This window comes from Genypterus blacodes, unplaced genomic scaffold (genome assembly GCF_046128005.1).
Source record: "Genypterus blacodes isolate CSIRO-AG114 ecotype Tasmania unplaced genomic scaffold, CSIRO-AGI_Gbla_v1 ptg000015l_1, whole genome shotgun sequence".
NCBI lineage: Eukaryota > Metazoa > Chordata > Actinopteri > Ophidiiformes > Ophidiidae > Genypterus > Genypterus blacodes.
In genome coordinates, this window is record NW_027466829.1 from 663117 (window position 1) to 684331 (window position 21215).

Sequence of the window (21215 nt, forward strand, 5' to 3'; positions counted from 1 at the left end):
CACAGAACCTGCGTCACTGGTGCTTTCTGCTTCTTAAGCCCTTCAAATGAGGCACAACACGGCGGAGGCCTGAACTGAAAAATAAGCGAAAATAGCTCTTGTATTTCTAATTCATTTCATGTTTGATGCATGAATGAGAGACGACGTGATGAAGACCCCGTCAACAGCACGTCCAATCGGCCTTTCAATGGAGCGGTCGGGTACAGCTGCAAAGACAATTACAGTCTTCCTCCTTTTCATGTTTATTTGCAGATGGAGGAACAGTGTGTGCCACCAAGCCTGTGTTTGTAAAGACCATAAGACTGATGGCTCATTTTAAAGGCAGAGAGGAGGTATTTCATGGCTAAACCTTGGCTGAGGATGAATGAGATGCATTTGGGGGAGAACTGGCCTGGATCCTAGCAGAGAAGGGCTGTGTGGTGAGGTGTGTTTGTGTGTGTGTGTGTGTGTGTGTGTGTGTGTGTGTGTGTGTGTGTGTGTGTGTGTGTGTGAGATGGAAGAGGGAAACAGATAGAGAACTCTTTATCCCTTAAAACCCGGGTGACGACTCTTAAAAGGAGGTTTTCTATCTTCGTGGCAGATAATGGAGTGTAGTTACCTAATCAGTGTTTTCTGTTTTTCTCTCAGCTGCTCACTCTACCCAATAACTACACAATAACATCCTGCAGGCATTAGAACGTGATCACATTCTATTGAGCTGGCAAACCGACATGCTTAACCCTAATGGTAATGTGCCATCCAATAGACGTACTGTCAAGCAAGTTTAATTTAATGTTTCCTACTACACACAAATCCACAACAGCGCTTTTTTTTAAAGTTGCTTCTGCTGCTGAGGCTCATTTCCTCCTTAAGGAAACCAAAGAAAAGGAAAGAGAGGAGTCATGTAAAGACCAGAGGGCGTTATGTTGAAGTTGCATTGTAACTGCATTTATTTCATCAATAGATATTCACATTCATAGAAGTTTCACTACAGCAAATAAACAATTTTAATCTCTATAATCCTGAAAGAAAGTGAAAATCAAGGACACCATGATGAAATGATGTTGCGGAATAAAAATGAGGGGGGGGGGGAAATATCTTCATAACAAATACTACTGCATATTATTCTTTATGAATCTTAAATAAAAGACTTGTGGAAATAAAACTTAGCTTTTTCCAAACTAATGACAGGCAAAATATAAACTGGGAAGCTTGAAAAAAACAAAAAACACTTCTACACAGACTTAATTTAATACTTGAATCGATGCCTTTTAGGGAAAATATGCTCATTCAGTCAGACGATGATGCTTTACTCTCTTGTGCTTAATCCATGAAAACAACACTGTCTGCAAAAGTCAGTCCTATTTTAACAACATTACAAAAAATGTTAAGGAAAAATGAGAATACTCTTTAAATGATGTCGAACACAACAATCATTTGTATGAAAGCGACTGGATTTAAAGAGAAACATGACTGGCCTTTCTCTGGGTACGGCACAAAGTACATTTAGTATCACTGTACCTTTAGAAGAGATAAACATTGCTATGCGTTTCTTCTCGTAAGCCCGTAGCTGAGGCCGGAGGGCTGGAGGTTAAAAGCGAAGATTATGAAGCAATCTTTCTGTAATGTAAACGTCTGGGGAGGTGCAGCGAGGACTTCCCCATCGATCATGATGATTGTTGACATGGAGCATTAATTCAAACCTTACTGATCATGCATAAATAATGATGCACAAACTTTAGGGCTCTGAACCACGGCATAGTAATGAGCACAGCACGATACGGCAAAGATCCAAACCCAGATCACAAGAAACGGAAAAAAGGCAAAGAGAGAAAACTGAAAAAAGTGCAGACTTCCTTAGAGGACCAAAGTGAAAGCATTTGCCTCTCTCACTGCGACAGCTAGTGGTTCTAGCTCCACATACCGGCCTCCCACAGCTCTCTCAGGTCCCTTTGTCTGCACGCACAAAGCCCAGGACAACGGGGCTGTTGACAGGCTGAGGTAAAGTGATGCGCCTCCTGTCCCGCCATCTGTGGGGGACAGGACGGACAGGGAGTCTTCTTCTGTGTGTCGTGTTTCACCGCCTCATCTAATTCCAAAGCTAGAGTATCTCTCAATAATAACCTAAGTGGAAAACAACAGGACCCTCTGTCTACCACACAACAGAAAGGGCTGTTCCACTCTCTGGATAACGGTGCAAGATAAAACATTCAGTCTTTTAGAAGACAGGTCTACTTAGAAAGAAATAATCCCCTGGAGTCAAAACTAGACAAAATCCTGAACATTTGAGTGTGTTGACGACCAAATACAGTCTCTTACAGCTTGTGTTTAGCATTTAGGATAGGATAAGAAATTGGAGCCTTTTGTGGCAAAGGACAAAGGTGCATCTCCCCATCCTGTGCTCCACTAAACACTGATTTAAGACAGTATAGCGTCTCTCAAGTCTCTTTGGAAAGAGGAGGACATTGGCGGGAGAGGAGAGAGGATGCTTGCAAAGGCTGCCACAGAACAGGGGGACGCCGCAATGCTGGCAGGTCAAATTGAAGCGTAGAACACGAGATGAGTCATCCCGCAGACAGACTGACAAAGCGGAGATATCGTGCTGACAGACGTGCTGACGGGACAGAAGGAGATTGAGGAAGTATAAAGCAGAGGTCAGGAATAGCCTCTCAGTCACTGTCTTCCCAGGTCAAACAAAGACTGTGTGTAGGGTTTAGGGTCGGTCACTTTCAAAAACCTGATGAGTGTCAACACCATGTTCTGCCTGCAGATTTGGCATGGTGCTTGGTGCGGTGCATAAACACATTTTGGTGTGTGTGTGTGTGTGCGCGTGTGTGAGTGTGTGTGTGTGTCACTGACAAGCCCAAGGTCACCGACCCGGCAGGACAAAAGCCATGATAGCAGCTCTGTTTCTTTTTTCCGTGACCGTTTTGTTTGGACCTGAATCTACACGTTCCTTCAGCAGCGACTCACACACACATACAGAACCATACAGCATATCTGGGTACATCAACATCTACCACAACAAAAGACAGGAAGAAAACAAAGGTAGGGTTAGGGTTGCAATACGGTACATTTGTAATTAAGTAGCTGATTTTCCTTCCATATATAAACTTAGTTAGTTAGTGGTCAATGTCAGTATGCATGTCCAGCAATGGGAATACTGAGGAAAGATTGGAGATTCATTGCACCTACGCAATCCAATTCTACTCTAAGTCAATTAAGTAGTGATTGGTGTGAAGACTGGTTTAAGAACAGTGTGAGAATACATAACAGATATCCAGTGGTGTGTATATACGATGAACATTTCCTCCATACAAACTCTGATAGTTCACAGCATTCTGGCCTTGAGTTGGTTTTGACTCGTACACACACAGACGTACGCTCCAGCATAAACAGCTGAGACATATACAACACACACACACACACACACACACACACACGCTCGTTCCAAGCATGCATACAGTACACGTAGACGAATGAGTCAAGAGTTACCGCTTCTTAAATATTCAATAAGACACTGATTTCTAGCTTTTCTTCAGAATTGAAAGGTTAGAGGAGAAATGTGGGACGCACAAGACGGAGGGACAAGATGGAGTATTAGGAGGAATGGGAAAAACTATCCCCTTGTTTCCACATTCCAGCTCTCTTGTCTCTTTTCTTCATTTTGGGGGGCTTGTGGAGATCCAGTCAGGACGCCTCGGGGGCCTGTGTGTGTGTCATTACATGCATGTTGTGTGTGCATTAGTCTTTCTGAATGCATGCAGAGGCCCAAACACAGGCGATGAACCAAACGATCCCGTAGCCCCTTTCTGTTCAGTCATCATATACAGTAGGTGCAGAGCTACTGGCAGTTTCTGTCACTGTGAGAGTATTATAAACCCTATCAACTGTTTCTAATACCTAAAACCCAGCAGGGGGCCTAAATGTCAGACGTGTGCGTACGGACACATTTGCACCGACATTTTCGTGGAAGCTGTTGGCAGGCGGAACGCGGGGAAAAGGAGGCGGAAAGACTTATAACACCTACAGGAGTAGCAGGTGTTGTGTGCGGCATTCTATTACCCTGGAGAACACACGCTGGGTTAACATCTACATGCTTCAGTGGAACATGATACCTACGGTGTGTCGGGCGAGACAGCAGCAGGAGGCCATCAATAATATCTAAGATGGAAGAATCCAGCCTCCATCTCTTCTGTAACATAGACTGGGTTTCGCTTGTGTCCCTCTGTACGTCCGTCTGTCACATCCTACTGGACCAAACTCGGTTCATCCAAACACTGGTAATGTGTGTGTGTGTGTGTGTGTGTGTGTGGATTGGATTTGCTTGTCTTTGTCAAATAGTCAAGTGAACAAAGGCAGTGTGGTTGTTGTGAGTGAAATGTGAGGATCTACAGACAATCGCATAGCACCTTTAGATCAGGTGAACACACACACACACACACACACTGTGGCAGAGAGTCAAACAGCTCAAATCATATTACGGGTCAACAGAAAGAGGGTGTGTGTGTTACGGATCAGTGCAGAGACTGAGTGTGGAAAGCAGGTCGACTGTGTGTGTAAAGGAGGGCAAGGGCAGTAATCAAACACACACATACACACTACATCTCTCTCACACACACACACATACACTACATCTCTCTCACACACACACTCCTTAAGGGTCCACATTTAAATACTCCCATAATAATTAAAAGTTAATAATATTAATAATCTGTATCGCAAGTTACTATAACTACAATTATCTCCATGGTTACTAGGTTGAGATATTCATACTAGTGTCAGGAGAGATAACACCATGTTTGTTTTGGTAAGTAAATGTGTGTTATATTACCATGCTAGTAGGGTAGTAAGGTGGTGTGAGGCTGTACTGGACAAGTCACCATGGTAACACTGGCGTGGGCGTGCCACACTGAGATGAGGGTCGGGGATCCGGCAGTGAGATGTGTCCATGATCACACAGGGGCAGAGCGGGACCGGCTTCCCAACCTCGGGAGTCGTCTCTGCTGAGGTCGCAAGGGCGCTCATGTCCTCTTCTTCCTGGCCTCCTCCACGTCCTGGCACTCCACGGCGGACAGAGCTATGAGCATCTGGGCGGCGTAGTAGGTGGCCATGATGATGGCGCGCGAGTGGGGCACGGGGAAGCAGAACTTGTTGACGGCTATGGTGAGGTCGGAGACCATGAAGAGCACGGCGCCCAGGCAGGCCGACAGCTTGGTCCAGGTCCACAGGTCGTTGGCCAGCTGCACGCCGGCGATGGCTCTCCAGCCCATGAAGCCGATCAGGGCGATGTAGACCGCCACCAGGTAGGTGAAGGGGCCAGACAGGTACGGGTAGAGCAGGCTGTAGCTCAGGCCCGACACGGCGGTGATCACCAGGCCCGCATTCAGGTTAAGGGGCTTCATCCCAAAGGCGGACGAGTAGAGGATGTGGGTGATGGCAAACATCAGGAGGCCTGAGGGACATGGGAAATAAATGTGCGATTTTAGTTTGTCATCATATTGTGACCACATAGGAGGAGAGATGCAGGTGTGTTTGAATTGAGCTGATTATGATTGTGGGAGAATGGGGCCTTGGGAAAAGATACAGTACATCCTCATATATCATGTCATATAAAAATAAGATCATAAAGAATGCACTCTCATACAGAAGCACCCCCTATAAAACCTGATGGAAGCTTTGTCGACTGAAGCCAGAGACGAGATGAAGCATGACACGGTGTCATATTTACTTTATAAGCAACTGAGACCGAGGGCTTTTCTTTTTTATAAATAATTAAGCTGTGAAAACCTGTAATAACAGAGGGAGAGTGGAGCGTAGTGCAGATGTTACTCAGTAAGGTGCGCGGGGGCGTTTTCTCCTCACCGTGGACGAAGTAGCCCTGCTCCTGCCAGATGAGAAAGGCGTCGCCCAGGGCAGAGAAGATGAGGCCGGCGAATATCTTGCGGGCGTTGGAATGGGTGCCTAGGAAGTTGATGCCGTGTGCCAGCATGAACACCCACAGGCAGAAGATGGGAAGACATTTGATAAGGGCGCTGAACCAGGAGGGGCTAGACGTGGGCAGCCACAGGACGAAGTACACACAGGTGGCTTTAAAGAAGGGCACCAGCTTAGGACCCTCGCTCTTCACCTGAAAAACACATCAGATGATATCACATATAAGCACTTTCATTTTACTCAGCAAGTCAGAAGGATGAGACAACAGCAGTCAGCACCGTGTGTGTTTGTGGTGCAGTATCACACATGTGACGTACACAAAACAAACACGCTAGTTCCTCCTTATTTTGTCGGTTCCAATTAAAACAGAGACTCCTGCTTGTTCTGTGTGGTCACCAGTCTGGATCGGTGGAGTCGGACTTGCATGTGTTTCTCGGTTGAAGCAAACTCAGCAGCTCTTGAAGGAGGTAATAGGGGAAACAGAAAGTGCCTACACAGTTCATTTGCCTCCCTGTAACCTCTCCCTCTCTTCTTTTTTCTGACTCTCTCTGCATCTTGTTTTTCTTTTTGCAACGTGCAGCAGCTCCTCTTCCTCTCCATTTCTCATATTCCATGGGAACGGCCCGGCATATGAAGTCTTCTGCCTCCCTATTGTGTTTCCAACTTCTACTTTTCTATCCAAACAGAGGAGACCAGTGAAAGATAAAGAAAGGGCAAAAGCAGAGCTAGAGGGAGATTTCACAACACTTCCTCCAGCCCCTACGGCTGTGAGAACCACCAGGGTCGAGGCAGATGGCCCTGAGAAAGGAGAGGGGACTCCCAGTGCTGAGCTGGGAGAGGGAGGTTAAGTGAGTGAAGGTTCCTGGGAGCTCAGACCAGTGTTGGGAGAGATGAGGGGGCAAACAGCCGGGGCAGGGTCGGAGCAACCGAGGCAACATGTTTACTCTAACAGTCTAACTGCACCTTCCATAAAAGGATATACTGTAAGTAAGTAGGGCAGAAGAAAGGAAGCAGGGGAAACTATGGGGAAGTGAAGATTTATTGGTGACAGCAGCAGTGCGGGGGGGGGGGGGGGGGGGGGGGGGGTGATAGCCAGCATTCAGTTGACAGCCAAATTTAGGACTGGGCGACTGAGTAGGGCAGAGAGGGGAAGTGAGAAGGACAGAAGGTGTGAGAGAATAGGAGGTCACTCCAGTTCATACAGCTTATGCTCCTGGAAGAGGGGAGGCAGGGGAGGCAGGGGAGACAGGGGAGACCGTTGCGCAACTGCAATAAAATACACTGCTAAAGTACAGCATGGGATCAAGCACCTCCGGCCTGACCAGGTGGAACAAAGGACTGGGGTTTGATGGACACACACACACACATGGTCACACCTTCAAGTTAAGGTGTGCAAATGTAAAAACGAACACATGCAAAGACAAAAACAACACAGAACTCCTCCTGTAGGCTGCAGCTGAAGCACAGGCGTTGATCTGTCTCAACCAAAAGGGATTCAAAGAAAAATGTAAATTCTTTAAACAAAAGAGCCAGACTGGATCCCAGTGTCTGCTTCTGCAAAACCACTCAGCCTGCCAACACGGAAGATGGTATCAAAACAAGCTTGTTTAGGGAGGTTGACCTTCCCAAGGAAACAACACGTCTGCCCTCGCTGTTCACTTTAAACTCTCTACTCTATCTCTACGTCTCTTACATGTGGGAAGCATTTTGCGAATGGGGCAAAAACTACAACTAAGTGTACAGTATCCACCAATACACACCTCTACTCTCTGTTTTGCACTTTGTCTGTGTTTTATAAGACAAATGGCATCATATTAGGATTTTAAAAGCTCCTGGAAGAAATGTGTGTGTGTGTGAGTTTACGTAACGAGTCTGTGCATTCCATTGATGCCAAAGGGTGCAAAGCTGAGAAGACAAGACTCTCAGCTGGCAGGACTCCCAGACAAACAAATAGCCTAACTCTGTGTATAAGGCCACCGGTGGCCACTTAGGCACAGGACGAAAGAAAACACAACATATTTCCATACTGTCTGGGATTTTGGGAAACGCTCCAAACATCATAATTACACAGACAGGGCCAATCTGTTTCAAACTCCAGGCTGCAGATAAGAAGGAGCTCTCGCAAAGCCAAATAAGATTCACTTAATCAAAAATCACAATGGTTCAATTGTTATTAGTAGAGTAAAGAATCATTGGAAAGAACGATAGCAGATCATCGGGTTGTGAAGAAGGCTTGGCTTGGCAGTGACAGAGGGGATATAGATTCCATGGAGGAAGGTGGGAGGGAGTCAGTGATTCCCATAACCTTTGGCCCTGTTCATGCTGCGTCTAAGAGCCATATTTTATAGTGTAATTGTTCAGCGGGAGCTTCCCTTTCCATTGTTTCTTGTGTACACACGCTGTTATCTACACAATGAGGACACAGCGCTGAGGGACGGGGAGAGAAACGCATCAAGCACAGATTATGCGTACCTGGGATTCCTTCTCTTTCTAATCTCCTGAGCCATGTTTATGTCATTATTATTTGGAAGCTCTGATATCATAATAGCCTAATTGTATCTTAATACAATGAATACAATGTATTTTGTAGCTGATTTAGGCTGTTAGAGAGGTGTTTGTTTATCTGAGAGACATTAGGGATGCAGTCTGATGTCCCCGGCGAAGAGAAACAAAACATACTGCCTCATTTGGGAGGCAAATGAAATGAATCACTGGGTTATCATCTGCCCTTCCGAATGATCATAAAATAAATAAAGGCTGTTTGCAAACCACTGAGGTGTACACAAACGATGCCTGTGTCCTCTGATACAGAATAACAGTTAATGGCGTTCCAGATTTGCATGGCCATCCATCAATAATAGAATTTATTTTCTTCTGAAGTAGCCCGCGATCTAAAACAACAACAGGGTACCTACAAATGAGTCTACAGTGCTGTTTTACCTGTGTTAAACTAACGTAAACAACATGTTTCATGACACGCAGTCGAATAAGGAATACGCAGCTGTCAGCGACTAATGCTTTGAACAAACGCAAAAAAAGCACAGGTAGGATCCAGTACTTCCTGGATAACATGTATACATACTGTACATCCGGGATCGTATCAGGGTCAACAAGGTGAAACATGGAGCCATACAGCAGACGTGTAAACTCGTGTATTCAGTTTGGCAAAGTGACACTGTAACATAAGTATGGCTGCAGCAGATGCAGCTGGTATACGAGTCATATGACCGTGTTATTTTGATGTTGTCTCACGCAACAGTGTTAACCTCAAGGATACAGCTGTTGTATCTGAAAGGATAACTTAGGTTCAGTTAGGGACAAGCACAGTACGGTAAGTTCATAGAAAATACTCCTGACAAATACAAATAGGTGTATCTGTATACGATCTGATGGATCAACTCTGTAGCTTTTGCGAAGGTCATAAAATGAGTAGTAAAGGAAAGAGACTGATGGCCTGGAGTCTGGCAGTGTTCAGACAACAAAAAGACGATTAGTTGGCTTGCATTATTGAAATCTATATGATGGAGACAAATTCTATTTTTAGATGATGTAATCCATTTGAACTAGTTAGTTCTTGGAATGTGGAGTTTGGAAGATCTTAATGGTGGCGCTTGAGGTAGCACCAGTGCTGACCTTGAACTACATTTCTGAACTCCTGATCCCATGATTTATTAATGGTCACAGTCTGAGCAGGGGTGAGGCGTCCCTGACAGAGGATCACAGGCTACCTAATGATCAGCTGTTATTTTAAAGTGCGTCTAGCTCTCTAAAGCACTTAGTAAGAGTTGTTTATAAGTTATAAGTTATTATACAATGATTATTATCTCAGTTTCTCCATGCTTTTGATCTTTGGAAGCTTGTACCTTGACATTCACTCTCAACATCCTACCAGGGCTTTGGCTTAGTTGAAGTTCGTCACCGTAATAAACCTCATGACCTACTCAGCATCGCCGGTCACTAAGGAAACCAGTATGCCAGGCAAACATTCCTCTACACAGGCTGCCTCACAGTAACCACATAGGCTGCATGCGGTGTTGTTTATTGTTCCATCCTTCACAGCCCTGCAAATAGTGTAAAATGTTATAGCAGCTTCTGTCAGTAAGAGGATGCTGGCAGCTTTTAAATTATGTATATGTCACGTTTCTTGTTAACAGGAGGAACTTTTTTTCTCTCCATTTGAGTGAAGCAGCTGGGTGTCAGTGGACAAAACAGCAGTAGAGACATCTGTGTGTAGTGAAAAGAAAGGGACTGCTACAAAAGAAGATGAAAGAAGCAGCGAGAGCACTTCACAGCGCATGCGTCAACGAAGGCTATAGGGAAGAAAAAAAGACAAAAAGGACGTCACATGACAGCTTTTTCTTTATGTTTTGGAAAATTGTGGAAACGTTCAAGTTAACGAGGGCCTTCGCGAGGGTATAATGTGATATTCGAGACATAAAACAAGCGTTTAGCTGCGGAATATACAAAGTTTGAGCTTCGAGTGTAACGAGGCAACTGACCGGTGAGAACAGCGTGGGTGATAAAGTGGACCTGCAGGTGGTGTCGACTCAGCAAACAGGCCTTGCAATTTCGCTTTAATTTAATAAGGAACTGATGAGCTGACTACCTTCGGAGGTGAACAAGGAACACTGAACAAGGAACACTACCGCTGTTAGCCGCTTCTCTTCGGAATTGTGATGACATATAGAGGCTGGCTCGAGGCCGGTACTCACCACTGTTACCGGAGAAACCATTTTGTCGTTCTGCCTGAGGAGGTTGCACGTTTAAATTCGGTAAAGGTCCACCGGTTTCCCTTGTGTGCCTCTGTGATGCCGATTGTTTTTGTTCTCTCTCCGGTGGGCGGGCTGACGTCAAGTGACCCAGCCGCAACGTGGGCAGGGATTTTATTTCTGACCAATGAACGCCAAGATTGCTTATATGTGGGCGGGGCTTTACATTAAGAACGCCCTGGTAGGAGGAGTCAATCTGCTGTTTACATGCTGGAGCAGATGGCCTGTATTTACATTTTAGAGGAATTGACCTCTTTGATAACGTTGGTTCTAAAGCCCATTTTGATTGTCTTTCTTTCCTTATTTCTTTCTTTCTAGTTGATGGAGCTATGCACTTTGTAACCTTGTCCTCCTTTTGTACTTATACTGTCATGTACTGTTCCCCCCATTGTATGTACTTCGTACCCCTTGTTGTGTGTACTTATCGTGCACTTATTATCTACTTGCATTCTTGCACTTTTCATTACTGCACTAGTTGGGTGATTTCTGATTTCTGGTTCTTGCTTTCATGCTGTACTGTAACTGTAACTAATTTCCCTCGGGATGATAAACTTTCATCACTTGCCTTAAACATCACTTAAACATCAGACATATCACATGTCTACGGTCTTTTGCAAGTGTTAGAGCTGCACAGTGTAAATACATTGTGATGAATTAATCTGTTGTTTTGACAATTGAGACTCTGCTACTCTGAAAACAGTAACTAATGTACATACAGTATTTTGGTGAAATAATTAGGCCCCGACACCACAAGATGGAGCCATTTCCCACCATATCGCACATGCAGCACAGGCCTCTGGTACAATCATATCTGCTTCCCCCTACCGTCAACCTGTTTGGTTTATTCGTACTTTCTATTTATTTCGCTTGCAAATATCGCAAACATGCATTTAGACCTATTCTGAATTCCCCATCATTAAAAAAAATTATTTCATTCAATTAAATGTATCATTATTTTCCATCTACTATCATGTGTTTTTGAATGTTACCTTATATTGATCATTTTAACTTATTTATTGAAAACGTCAAAAGCTGCAAATGTGAAAGTGTCGAAGTCAATTTGAAAGGTGTGGGTACTCGTCAATAAAGATAGTAATCTTTACCGGGTCAGAAATTCAAACTTCTTTTTCACACATGTATAAACTAGGAATAATACTGGTCAGCTGATACTTCATGCCAAAAAAAACATGTTATATTAAATACTGACACTAACAACAGCACACATATCGTGTATCAAGAAAATGTTGCTTTCTGTTTGAAAAAAGAAGAAGATATGAATTGAATGTATGAGAAGCGGATGGGGGCTTTTTGCCCAGCCGGAAGTACGCGCAGCTGAACCCTCTCGCTTCAGTTGAATAATCTTTGTTCTCCTTAATTTTCTGTCCTTAACGCTGTTCAGCGTCGCTCTAGCCACCATTTGTTTTGGTGGCGTTTCTGCTGCTCGTCCGTTAGAAAGGTTTGACCCGATAACGACGACATTTTGATGGATCCTACCACGGTTTGTTGTGTTAGGTCCAAAGTCGTCCCTTCATCGGAGCCTTGTAGCCCGGCCAATGATAGTTAGCCTCGCTATAATCGGCGTCTGTCAACTTCGCTTGGTGTCATCCGGCGAAGTGAAACAATCAAACGTGTGCCGTTTTCTTCCCATTGATTAATAGTTGGTTCGTAAATTGGTTCATTATAATTCGTGCGCTCGGGAAATAACATTGAATCCCGGCCTGCGCTTTTGGCCAGTTAGCTTTCGTTAGCATTGCTGGCTGAGTTGAGCAGATTACACCACCTGCTGCCAAAATGATGGATTTTGATAATATTCTGTCACTCGCCACTCAAAACCAAGGCGGCGGCGATGTTCAGGTGAGTTCATTTAATGTTGTTAGTGTGATACTGATTCACTACGGTAAAATGGAGAACCGTGAACAAATGCCAGCTCATCAGTGAGGATCTCCTCCTGTTAGCTTAGCTGCTAACTTCCACCCCCATGATCCTCAATGGAAGCGTGTGAAAGACACTGTCAGCTTACTGTCACGCTTACTTACACTAATGAATCACCTAACCAACGTTTGGGCCAACCAACCAACTGCTACTTGTTACGTTTATCATGATTAATGTACTATACTGAAGAAGTGTAATAGCAAGCTGTCATCTCCATGTGTTTCGTCTCTCTCAGCAAAAGAGATGCAGTTTTAAAGCTGGACCACCCAAAAAGATCCCGAGGGGCAAAGGTGTCAATCCTGCTGCTGTAAAGGCGCTCCTGAAGCAACGACACTCTGACTCCAGAGTTCAAGGTAAGGGTTACTAAATGAAGTCAAGCTTTTGTGTCTAGCCACAAGCTGAGTAAACATTAAAGGAGATGTTAGTTATTGTAATTTACCTGCTGGGTTTTTTCCTCAGAATTGCAAATGAAGAAAAAGAAAGAGGAACTTCTAGCCAAGAGGGTGGAGTTGAAGTCAGACCGCAAAGCTCGAGCGATGGCCTCCAGGACTAAAGACAATTTCAGAGGCTACAACGGCATTCCGGTGGTAGAGCTACCGAAGAAGAGGAGGACGAAGGCAGAAATGCTCGAAGAAAGAGCGAGGAATCCCAATCTAAGTATGGACGACGACAAATTTAGATATGACACGTACGACCCGGATGACGATGAGGACAATTATGAATATGAACAGTCAGATTCAGAGTCAGAGTCCAAGCCAGAGTCCAAGCCACTGAGACCAGGGAAGTCCTCAGGTACGGGTGCCAATAGTAGCAGTAAGTCCTCTTCTTCCAATAAGTCTGGTGGTCCTCCAAAACCCGGACCACCTGCCATAAACTTTGCAGATTTACTCAAATTGGCAGAGAAGAAGCAGTTTGAGCCGGTAGATCTGAAACCCAAGGTGGCGAAAAAGGATGAAAGACTCCGCACGGCTGAGGAGTTGAGGGAGATAGAGATGGAACGCAAGGCCAAGAGACCGGACAAAGACCGAGACTCGAGGGTAGAAAGAGAAAGACAGGCCAAGCCTCAGTCCAGCTTGGTTAGAAAAGGCAATCCGGAGAAGGAACTGAAGAACTCCAAACCACAAAAACCATCCTTGGAGAAACCTGGAAGTTCTGGTTCATCTGGAAAGAAGCCAAACCCGACACAGGCGAGCGTCAAAGGCCACAGTTCTTCTAAGTCTATTGTTAGTGAAAGAGAGAGAGAAAGACCCAAGACATCCCACAGTGACAGAGACAGAGACCGACCCAGACCAAGCTCATCCAGTGCATCTAGTGCCACAAATGGTAAAGTCCCCTCAAAAGCAGGATCGTCTCAGGTTTCAGCCAAGCAGGGGGGCCCCAGACCCTCCTCTGGCCAACTGTCCCGCACCTCAAGTGACCTTAGTGCCAAAAAGGAGAACTCGTCATTACTCAAAGGAAGACCTGGAGGCGTTCCTGGAGCAAAGCCTTCTGGCACCCCTGTGACAGGCCAACGCTCTCAGCAGTCCAGCGCCCAGCAGCCCAGGCCAACGCAGGGTGGCTCCATGAGGCAAGGACCCTCCGGTGGAGGTCCCAAACCTACAAAGGGAGAACCACTGAGGCCAGGAAGTCATTCTGGAGTAAGACCGAGCAGTAATGGACAGATGAGACCTTCTTCAGGCGGGCCACCAAGGCCAGGGACCCAGACACAGGCAAGGACTGGAGGTTCCCTCCCAGCAAGAGGCCCAGGTGTCCCACAGGCCAGACCTGGTGGGAGTAGTAGTCTTCAGGGTCGCTCTGGAAGTAATGGTGTCGGACCGGGTCGACCTGGCAACGGAGTCGGACCGGGTCGGCCTGGCAACGGGGTGGGACCGGGTCGGCCTGGCAACGGGGTGGGACCGGGTCGGCCTGGCAACGGGGTGGGACCGGGACGACCTGACAACGGGGGTCGGCCAGCTGGCAGCGTCGTGTCAGGACCTGGAAGACCAATGTGCACTGTGGTGTCAGAGACCATCTCGTCCAAGAATGTTGGTGGAGCCAGACCAGGGGGCCCTCCCAGACCAGGAGGCCCTCCCCGACCAGGAGGCCCTTCCCGACCAGGAGGCCCCCCCAGGCCAGGCATGCCACAGAGACCTGGGATGCCACCAAGACCCGGGATGCCACCCAGACCAATGAACAGACCACCAGGTAACAACAAGATGATGATGAAATGATATTAGCTGATGAGGACGATGTAAACTAATAACAGCATGAAGTCATACAGCACATTTAGAAACAAAATGCAGGACTGACGTTGCCTGTATATTATGGGATTACTGATGGCTACTTATGGCAGTGATTTGATATTGATGGTTGTGTTTGAAAGTGATTGACAAAATGGGTTTGTTTGTTTGACTGAATGAAGCATCTTAAAGCTCACATAGACAAACTGCCACGTAAGCTTTTAATGTCAAATTGATGGAGCTTATGCATTAACTGTTCCAGTCATAGTCCCTTTCAACATTGTTCTCTGTGCTATGTTAATGTTTCTCTCTTCTCTCAGGAGACAAACAGACTCAAACGATCTCCGTGTATTAAATGTGAGTCACTGTTTCCCCGTACAGGTACCAACTTGCCGCCCATCACGTACAAGAGAGCCTTTGATGACGAGGAGGAGGAGTATGACTCAGAAATGGAAGATTTTATCGACGACGGCGGCGACGAGCAGGAGGAAGTCTCCAAGCACATCAGGGAAATCTTCGGCTACGATCGAAAAAAGTAAGCGGGACGAACACACGCGCTGTGGTGGTCGACAATTTCAGTGTGTGTGTTGGCGAGTTGATATGAATGTGTGTGTTGTTCTCTCGCACTCAGATACAGGGATGAGAGCGACTATGCACTGAAGTTCATGGAAAGCAGCTGGAAGGATATGCAGAAAGAAGAAGCCAGGAGGTGAGAAGGCAAACGAGTTAACATGAGCTGAACACGTGTCGTTTTGAGATTAGTGCCCGTCAGATAACTTTGTTTGTTTTGCGTCACCAGCCTCAGGATGGCCGTGCAGGAAGACCTGGAGGAGGAGAGGAAGGAGGTAGAGGAGCTGCAGAAGAATACCGCCAAGAGGAAAAAGATGGGCTGAAGCCTTTTTAAAAACCCCCGTGCCTCCACCACGAACGCAAACGGCCCAGTCACTGTTTACCTCCGCCCACTTTGGCGTCTGTCACCGCTTCCCCTTTACCAAACGAAGTGGAGTCACACTCGAGATTTGGAAGAAGAAGGAAACGGAAGTGACGGACGCGTGTCACTCGAAGCCAAAACGGAAAAATGTCATAATGACAAAAAAAATCATGCACAAGTTCCCTCAAAGCTGTAGCAAAAACACAAAGTTCTCATCCCTCTGTTTTATTATTTATTAAACCAAAACAAAAGCAGGTTTTTGGAGTATCGACACGCTTGATTCCTTAAAAACAAAAAGAACTGAGCTCTGGAGAAATGTTAGTGTCATTTTTTTTAAGACTTACAACTACATAGTCAGACATATTTTTGAGCAAAAGTTGCATATTTTTCAAGCAAACTTGATTGTACGTGTAATTTTGCAGAAAAATATCACTCGGTGTGTGTGTGTGCGTGTTTCTCTTTAAAAGGATACGACAGAAAGGATTATGGACTAATGGCTTTTATTTGATCGTCTAGTTTTATGTCCATGTTTGGTCGGGCTGTGACAATCTCGGTAATATGCAGAACAGAAATTATGCAACAAATAACTTGTAGAACAGAGCATTTTTTTGTAATTCTCAATGAAATGAAATAATTTATGGTCATAAATATTGTGGAATCATGTTTTTGACAGAAACATGGCTGTGTGTGTTTTTGTTACTGCATTGCAATCAACACTTTTTTGCTTTCACTCTTCATGATGATGAGGATTTAATTATTCATTCTTTGTTGTTCTGAATTGTGGTCGTTTACGTCAAACAATATATTAGGTTTATATATTTTACAAATTAATGATTAATAATTCATTTGTCCACTTTTTCCTGCATGTATTGATTTTATAAATGTATATATTTAATAAGTTGCCCATAGCTGTGATTTTACAGGGTTAATAGACCGTTTGGTTGTGTCGTTTGCGTTTCGCTCCTTTTGTCCCTTTGGGCTTGTCGTATATCCCAGTAGGAGGATCTGTTGTGTTCCCTAAATGTCATGACGGATCTACAAAGTTTGCGGAAGTGCGGTTACACACAAGTTTACCCGTCAGGAGGGCAGATTCAGCTCCATTTGAGAGGCTACCGGCGTCATTTCTCTCCTAATGAGATGGACCTCCGTTCTGAGAAAATACAGCGGATTCTTTCCAAGGTAAGTTTTACAGTAGAGCACCTCAATGTACAGATTAAAGTTAAATTAGTCTAGACATAATCACCGGTGTTATGTATTAACTAGTGACCATGCAACCTAGTGACTGAAAGGGGACAGAAAAGTTAGATTTCCTCGTGAATATCTTAATGTCATTCATGAAAATTAAAAAATAAGTTAATTTCTTGAATACTACCAACTCATTCGGGCTGAAGTCACCAGTTAACAGGGTCACTCTTAAAGTCACAACACAGCTAGCATAGCAGGTTAGTCCACTGTCACTCTTTACTGAATGGTTGAACCAGCTCTGTTACGTAACGTGCTTTTGAAACACATGCTGCAAAAGTAGTAATTAATGTTTTCAAAACGTACCCAGTAATGAGAAGTCGTAAAATGTAGTTTGAATAAGGCACACTGGTGCTGTATGTCTATTTAAAAAAACATGTTGGTAAAAACAAATTCCAAAATGTCAGTCGATTTTAAACATTATCAATAGCAATAGTAGTAAACCATATATTTGTAGTTAATCTTCACCATAACTGGAGCTGAAGACTGGACAGCTCATGTGCGATGACATGTCAACAGTACTACAAAATAAAAGCCTGAGTGCGTTCTACAAAGTAAAATCAATGTCCCCTGATATCATCTGTCAACTCAGCACTTGCTTTCTTGCGTTTTTGCACTTTTGTAATTAGTACAAATTCCACGATGTCGCCGTCGAAGAGTTAAACAAAATCAATCGGATCCACCCGGAGATGAAAGCAATCCCAGACACGTACAGTGAGTGTTTCTGTAGACCTCCACATTTTCTTCACAAATTCAAAGAGTCTGTATCAAACTGCTAAACGTGTCCATTGCCTGTTTCAGCATTCAGTGACAGCACCCAGAAAGACCTCCTGAAATTGATTGGGAACATCCCCGTCAAGTATGAAGGTAAGAATCATCAGATGACAAGACGAGACCGCAACCTCCAACAATTCCAGGGCCATTTATTACATGGGAAGAACAGGAATCTGATCCTGATGTAGGCTTTGTTCTCGGCATTGATCTAACTAGATATGTAGTCCACCCATTCATCCATTTTCCACTGCTTATCCGGGTCCGGGTCATTGTCACTGTCAGAGTTTCCCTCCCTGTTGTTGTGTTCAGCGCCTTAAGGCTACGATGTACTGACCTCAGCCTCTCTGTCTTCAGGCCGCTCCTACAATTTCCCAATCCAGCTGTGGTTGATGGACTCCTTTCCCTTCACGCCTCCCATATGCCTGCTTAGACCGACTAATAACATGGTGATCAGAGAGGGCAAGCATGTGGACGCCAAGGGACGGATCCACCTGCCTGGACTGCACGGCTGGGATTATGTAAGGTCTAATACTTCTTCTTAAGACAGAAATCTAATGGATGTGTGGCAGTGATGTCATGTTCAGTTGTGTGTTTTCCTAACAGCCCAAGTCATCCGTGGTGGTTCTACTGTCTGAGATGATCGCCAAGTTTGAAGAGGATCCTCCACTGTCGGCAAAGAGCTCAGGAGAGAGCCAACCCCACGATCTACTGGCCTTCGTCTCAAATCTCCACATTAATGAAGGTGCTTTGCTTGATCTCTATCTAATGTTAGCTGCTGATCATGAGCATAGTGATGATGTAATTTTGGGATCTTAACTTGTGCTGTACAGGTGATGCCAGACATCATGATCAATCAACCAACAAAGTCTCAGTTATTGGGGGAGGAGATCTGGGAATGGCGTCTGTGTTGAGCATTTTGGCAAAGGTTGTTCCCTTTTTTGAATTTATGACTCAAAGAATTAAAACCTCATTGTCTCATATCCTCATGATGACACATTCTCTGCTTCTCATCCAGGGCAGTGTGGATAAACTGGTGTTCATAGATGTTGCTGAGAGTTCCACTAAATGCGGGAGTACAGACCTCGAGATCTTCAGTCTGCCGAAGGTTGAGATATCCAGAGGTGCGTTCCATTTTACTGAGACAAACTGTGACCATGTGTCACCAGGATGATGTCACCAGGATGGCATTTTATTTAGGCAGAAACTTTACTGCAAACCTCCTCGACAAACAGACTTTGTTTAATTCTTCCTGCTACTGCTGTTCTGAACTCGGGATGCTATAATTCATTCTGCTTCTTACAGAATTTATACTTTTACAAAAGCTTTAACTACTTCACGTCTACTATTCATACTTATTGACATGTTTACGGTTAGAAGCAACAATGTTCAGCGTTTAAGTGCATTAACCTCAATCCACTCTGATGTTTGTTTCTCTGCCGTTAGATTTTTCCGCCTCAGCAGGCTCTAAGGTCGTCGTGGTGACGGCAAATGCCTGGAGCAGCGAGCAGTCGTACGTGAGCGTGGTCCAGACTAATGTCGACTTGTACCGGGGGATCATCCCACATCTGGCGCGATACAGCCCCAACGCCGTGCTGCTCATTGCTTCACAGCCCGGTGAGCGACGTGACGAGAAAGGGGATGGACTGTAAACCTTTTAATACAATTTCTGGATATATTTCTTGACTTTATACGTTTCTCGTCTGTTTCTTTACTCCTAGTGGACATCATGACCCATGTGGCGTGGAAGCAGAGTGGTTTACCGCCAACTCGGGTGATCGGAGTGGGATGTAACCTGGACTCGGAGCGACTTGCTCACACTCTTGATATCACACTGAACACTCACAAACAGGCCTGGGTCATAGGAGAGCTCTCTAACAACAAAGGTGAGCCAGGCACATGCTGATGATGATGTCACCGCCATTCACACCACTTTATGTGGCTCTTTTGTGCCGTCGTCACTCTTTGTTTGCACATCCGTCCTTATGTGTTGTTTTGTTTTGAGTGGGATTTTCTTAACCCGTGCCGCTGCATTCCTAAGGTGACACGTTGATGTCATGACGCACCTGCTTCTGCTCGTCACTGTTTTTCTGTTGCAGTTCCTGTGATGAGCAGCATCGGTCTGGGTTCTAATGCCCAGCCAGAGATCGCCCAAGGATCCGGCTCCACCAAACCGCTCTTAGACAGGTGCAGTCATGAATGAGTATGACGCTGAAAGGTTGACATTGCAAACAGGTGCTATGGTGAATTTTAGGAAGAAAACACTACATAAGCATTTTCCTGACTTAGTGTTTCTGTTTAGAGCATTTGAGATGATGAAGAACCGAGGTCAGAGGTCGTGGTCTGTGGGTTTGTCCATTGCTGACATCACCAACACTATCCTGACAGACAGGACGAAGATCCACTCTGTATCCACACTGGCTCTGGTACCAAGACTTCTACCATTGACACCTTTTATTTATAGTTAATTTAGTTTTTAAATCATGATCTACATGAACGTTTGGTAATGGAGGTCTTGGTAGTGACTGTGTGTGTTGTGCGTTTGCATGCTCTAGGGCTGGGGTGGCATCGGTGCGGAAGTGTTCCTCAGCTTGCCGTGCGTCCTGGGATCAAAAGGTTCCACGCGCCTGGCTGGCGGGACGCTGGGCCAGGAGGAAGACGGCAAACTGAAGGACAGTATCACCTCCCTCTCTGACCTAATGACTCAGCTCAAGATATGATCGCGTGTGCCAAAAAGAGCAGCCTGAGAGTTCCAGACTGAAGTGGTGGTCCTCCAGCAGATGGACGGTGCCTGCGCTGAAGTGTAATGCAGTTTCAGTTTATCTACACCGGGAATTTGAAGGATGGAGAGAAGTCCTTTCCTAAATATAATGTATATGTAAACCTCTAGCTTTGTTTCCTCAATATCCTGAGTCATTTTGCCTCGTACAAGTGCAATTTCAAATAATGTTCACGCAATCAAGTATGATGCAGCAAGCAGACTGCTGATGCGTCTTGTTGGAAGCTCACACGGGTATTTTCAGCGATTCTGCTGATTAGACGTTTCTCAGATTGAAGGCGGCAGGCTGGGTGCCACGTTGGGGTCACCAAAAGTTCTGGGTGCCACAGGCCTATCAGAGTCGTTAATCAAGCCTGTGTGGGTGCAGAGCTTTAAATAGGCTTCCTGGCTTTCCTTCGTTATGTAATTTTCTTTAATACATTGAGGTGCTGGCTGGTTGTGTGTGTGTGGTACAGGGTACTGATAAGTCAAACTGGATTGTCTTAATCATGAAGTTTCAATGCTTTCTAACTGACTGGATGGATATTTTTGTATTTTAATGTAAGTGTAAAAAGTTTGGACATGCCTTTCTATTTAAACATGCCTTGGCACTTGCTGCTGGATGGACTGTGTGTTTCACTACAGTGTGCAATAAAATATCTGAAACTAGATTTGTT

General features: G+C 45.1%; 3 protein-coding genes across 3 annotated transcripts; 2 read left to right on the forward strand and 1 right to left on the reverse strand.

Annotated features, from left to right (window-relative positions):
- Positions 1–912: 912 nt before the first annotated feature.
- tmem86a (transmembrane protein 86A) lies at positions 913–10745 on the reverse strand. The gene is made up of 3 exons (XM_076140571.1): positions 10629–10745; positions 5845–6109; positions 913–5434 (listed from the first exon to the last, which is right to left on the reverse strand). Exons 1-3 carry the CDS (start codon positions 10647–10649, stop codon positions 5004–5006), a joined length of 717 nt encoding a protein of 238 aa, XP_075996686.1. The 5' UTR covers positions 10650–10745; the 3' UTR covers positions 913–5003.
- A 1263-nt stretch (positions 10746–12008) lies between these two features.
- spty2d1 (SPT2 chromatin protein domain containing 1) lies at positions 12009–16581 on the forward strand. The gene is made up of 6 exons (XM_076139850.1): positions 12009–12539; positions 12853–12970; positions 13077–14801; positions 15218–15371; positions 15468–15545; positions 15636–16581. The coding sequence occupies exons 1-6, from the start codon at positions 12477–12479 to the stop codon at positions 15727–15729; spliced, it is 2232 nt and encodes a 743-aa protein (XP_075995965.1). The 5' UTR covers positions 12009–12476; the 3' UTR covers positions 15730–16581.
- A 209-nt stretch (positions 16582–16790) lies between these two features.
- Positions 16791–20503, forward strand: uevld (UEV and lactate/malate dehyrogenase domains). The gene is made up of 12 exons (XM_076171407.1): positions 16791–16946; positions 17639–17723; positions 17811–17876; positions 18138–18301; positions 18387–18525; positions 18614–18708; positions 18799–18904; positions 19227–19397; positions 19502–19666; positions 19880–19967; positions 20083–20206; positions 20336–20503. The coding sequence occupies exons 1-12, from the start codon at positions 16794–16796 to the stop codon at positions 20498–20500; spliced, it is 1521 nt and encodes a 506-aa protein (XP_076027522.1). The 5' UTR covers positions 16791–16793; the 3' UTR covers positions 20501–20503.
- The last annotated feature ends 712 nt before the right edge of the window (positions 20504–21215 follow it).

Coding starts and splice junctions, on each gene's coding strand:
- tmem86a (XM_076140571.1), bottom strand. CDS start 10,649: ATGGTTTCTCCGGTAACAGTG. Junction 6,110..10,628: donor TGGTTTCTCCGGTAACAGTG/GTGAGTACCGGC, acceptor TGTGTTTTTCAG/GTGAAGAGCGAGGGTCCTAA. Junction 5,435..5,844: donor GCAGGGCTACTTCGTCCACG/GTGAGGAGAAAA, acceptor CATGTCCCTCAG/GCCTCCTGATGTTTGCCATC.
- spty2d1 (XM_076139850.1), top strand. CDS start 12,477: ATGATGGATTTTGATAATATTCTGTCACTCGCCACTCAAAACCAAGGC. Junction 12,540..12,852: donor AAGGCGGCGGCGATGTTCAG/GTGAGTTCATTT, acceptor CGTCTCTCTCAG/CAAAAGAGATGCAGTTTTAA. Junction 15,372..15,467: donor TTCGGCTACGATCGAAAAAA/GTAAGCGGGACG, acceptor TCTCGCACTCAG/ATACAGGGATGAGAGCGACT.
- uevld (XM_076171407.1), top strand. CDS start 16,794: ATGACGGATCTACAAAGTTTGCGGAAGTGCGGTTACACACAAGTTTAC. Junction 18,302..18,386: donor GACTGCACGGCTGGGATTAT/GTAAGGTCTAAT, acceptor TTTTCCTAACAG/CCCAAGTCATCCGTGGTGGT. Junction 18,905..19,226: donor GAAGGTTGAGATATCCAGAG/GTGCGTTCCATT, acceptor CTCTGCCGTTAG/ATTTTTCCGCCTCAGCAGGC.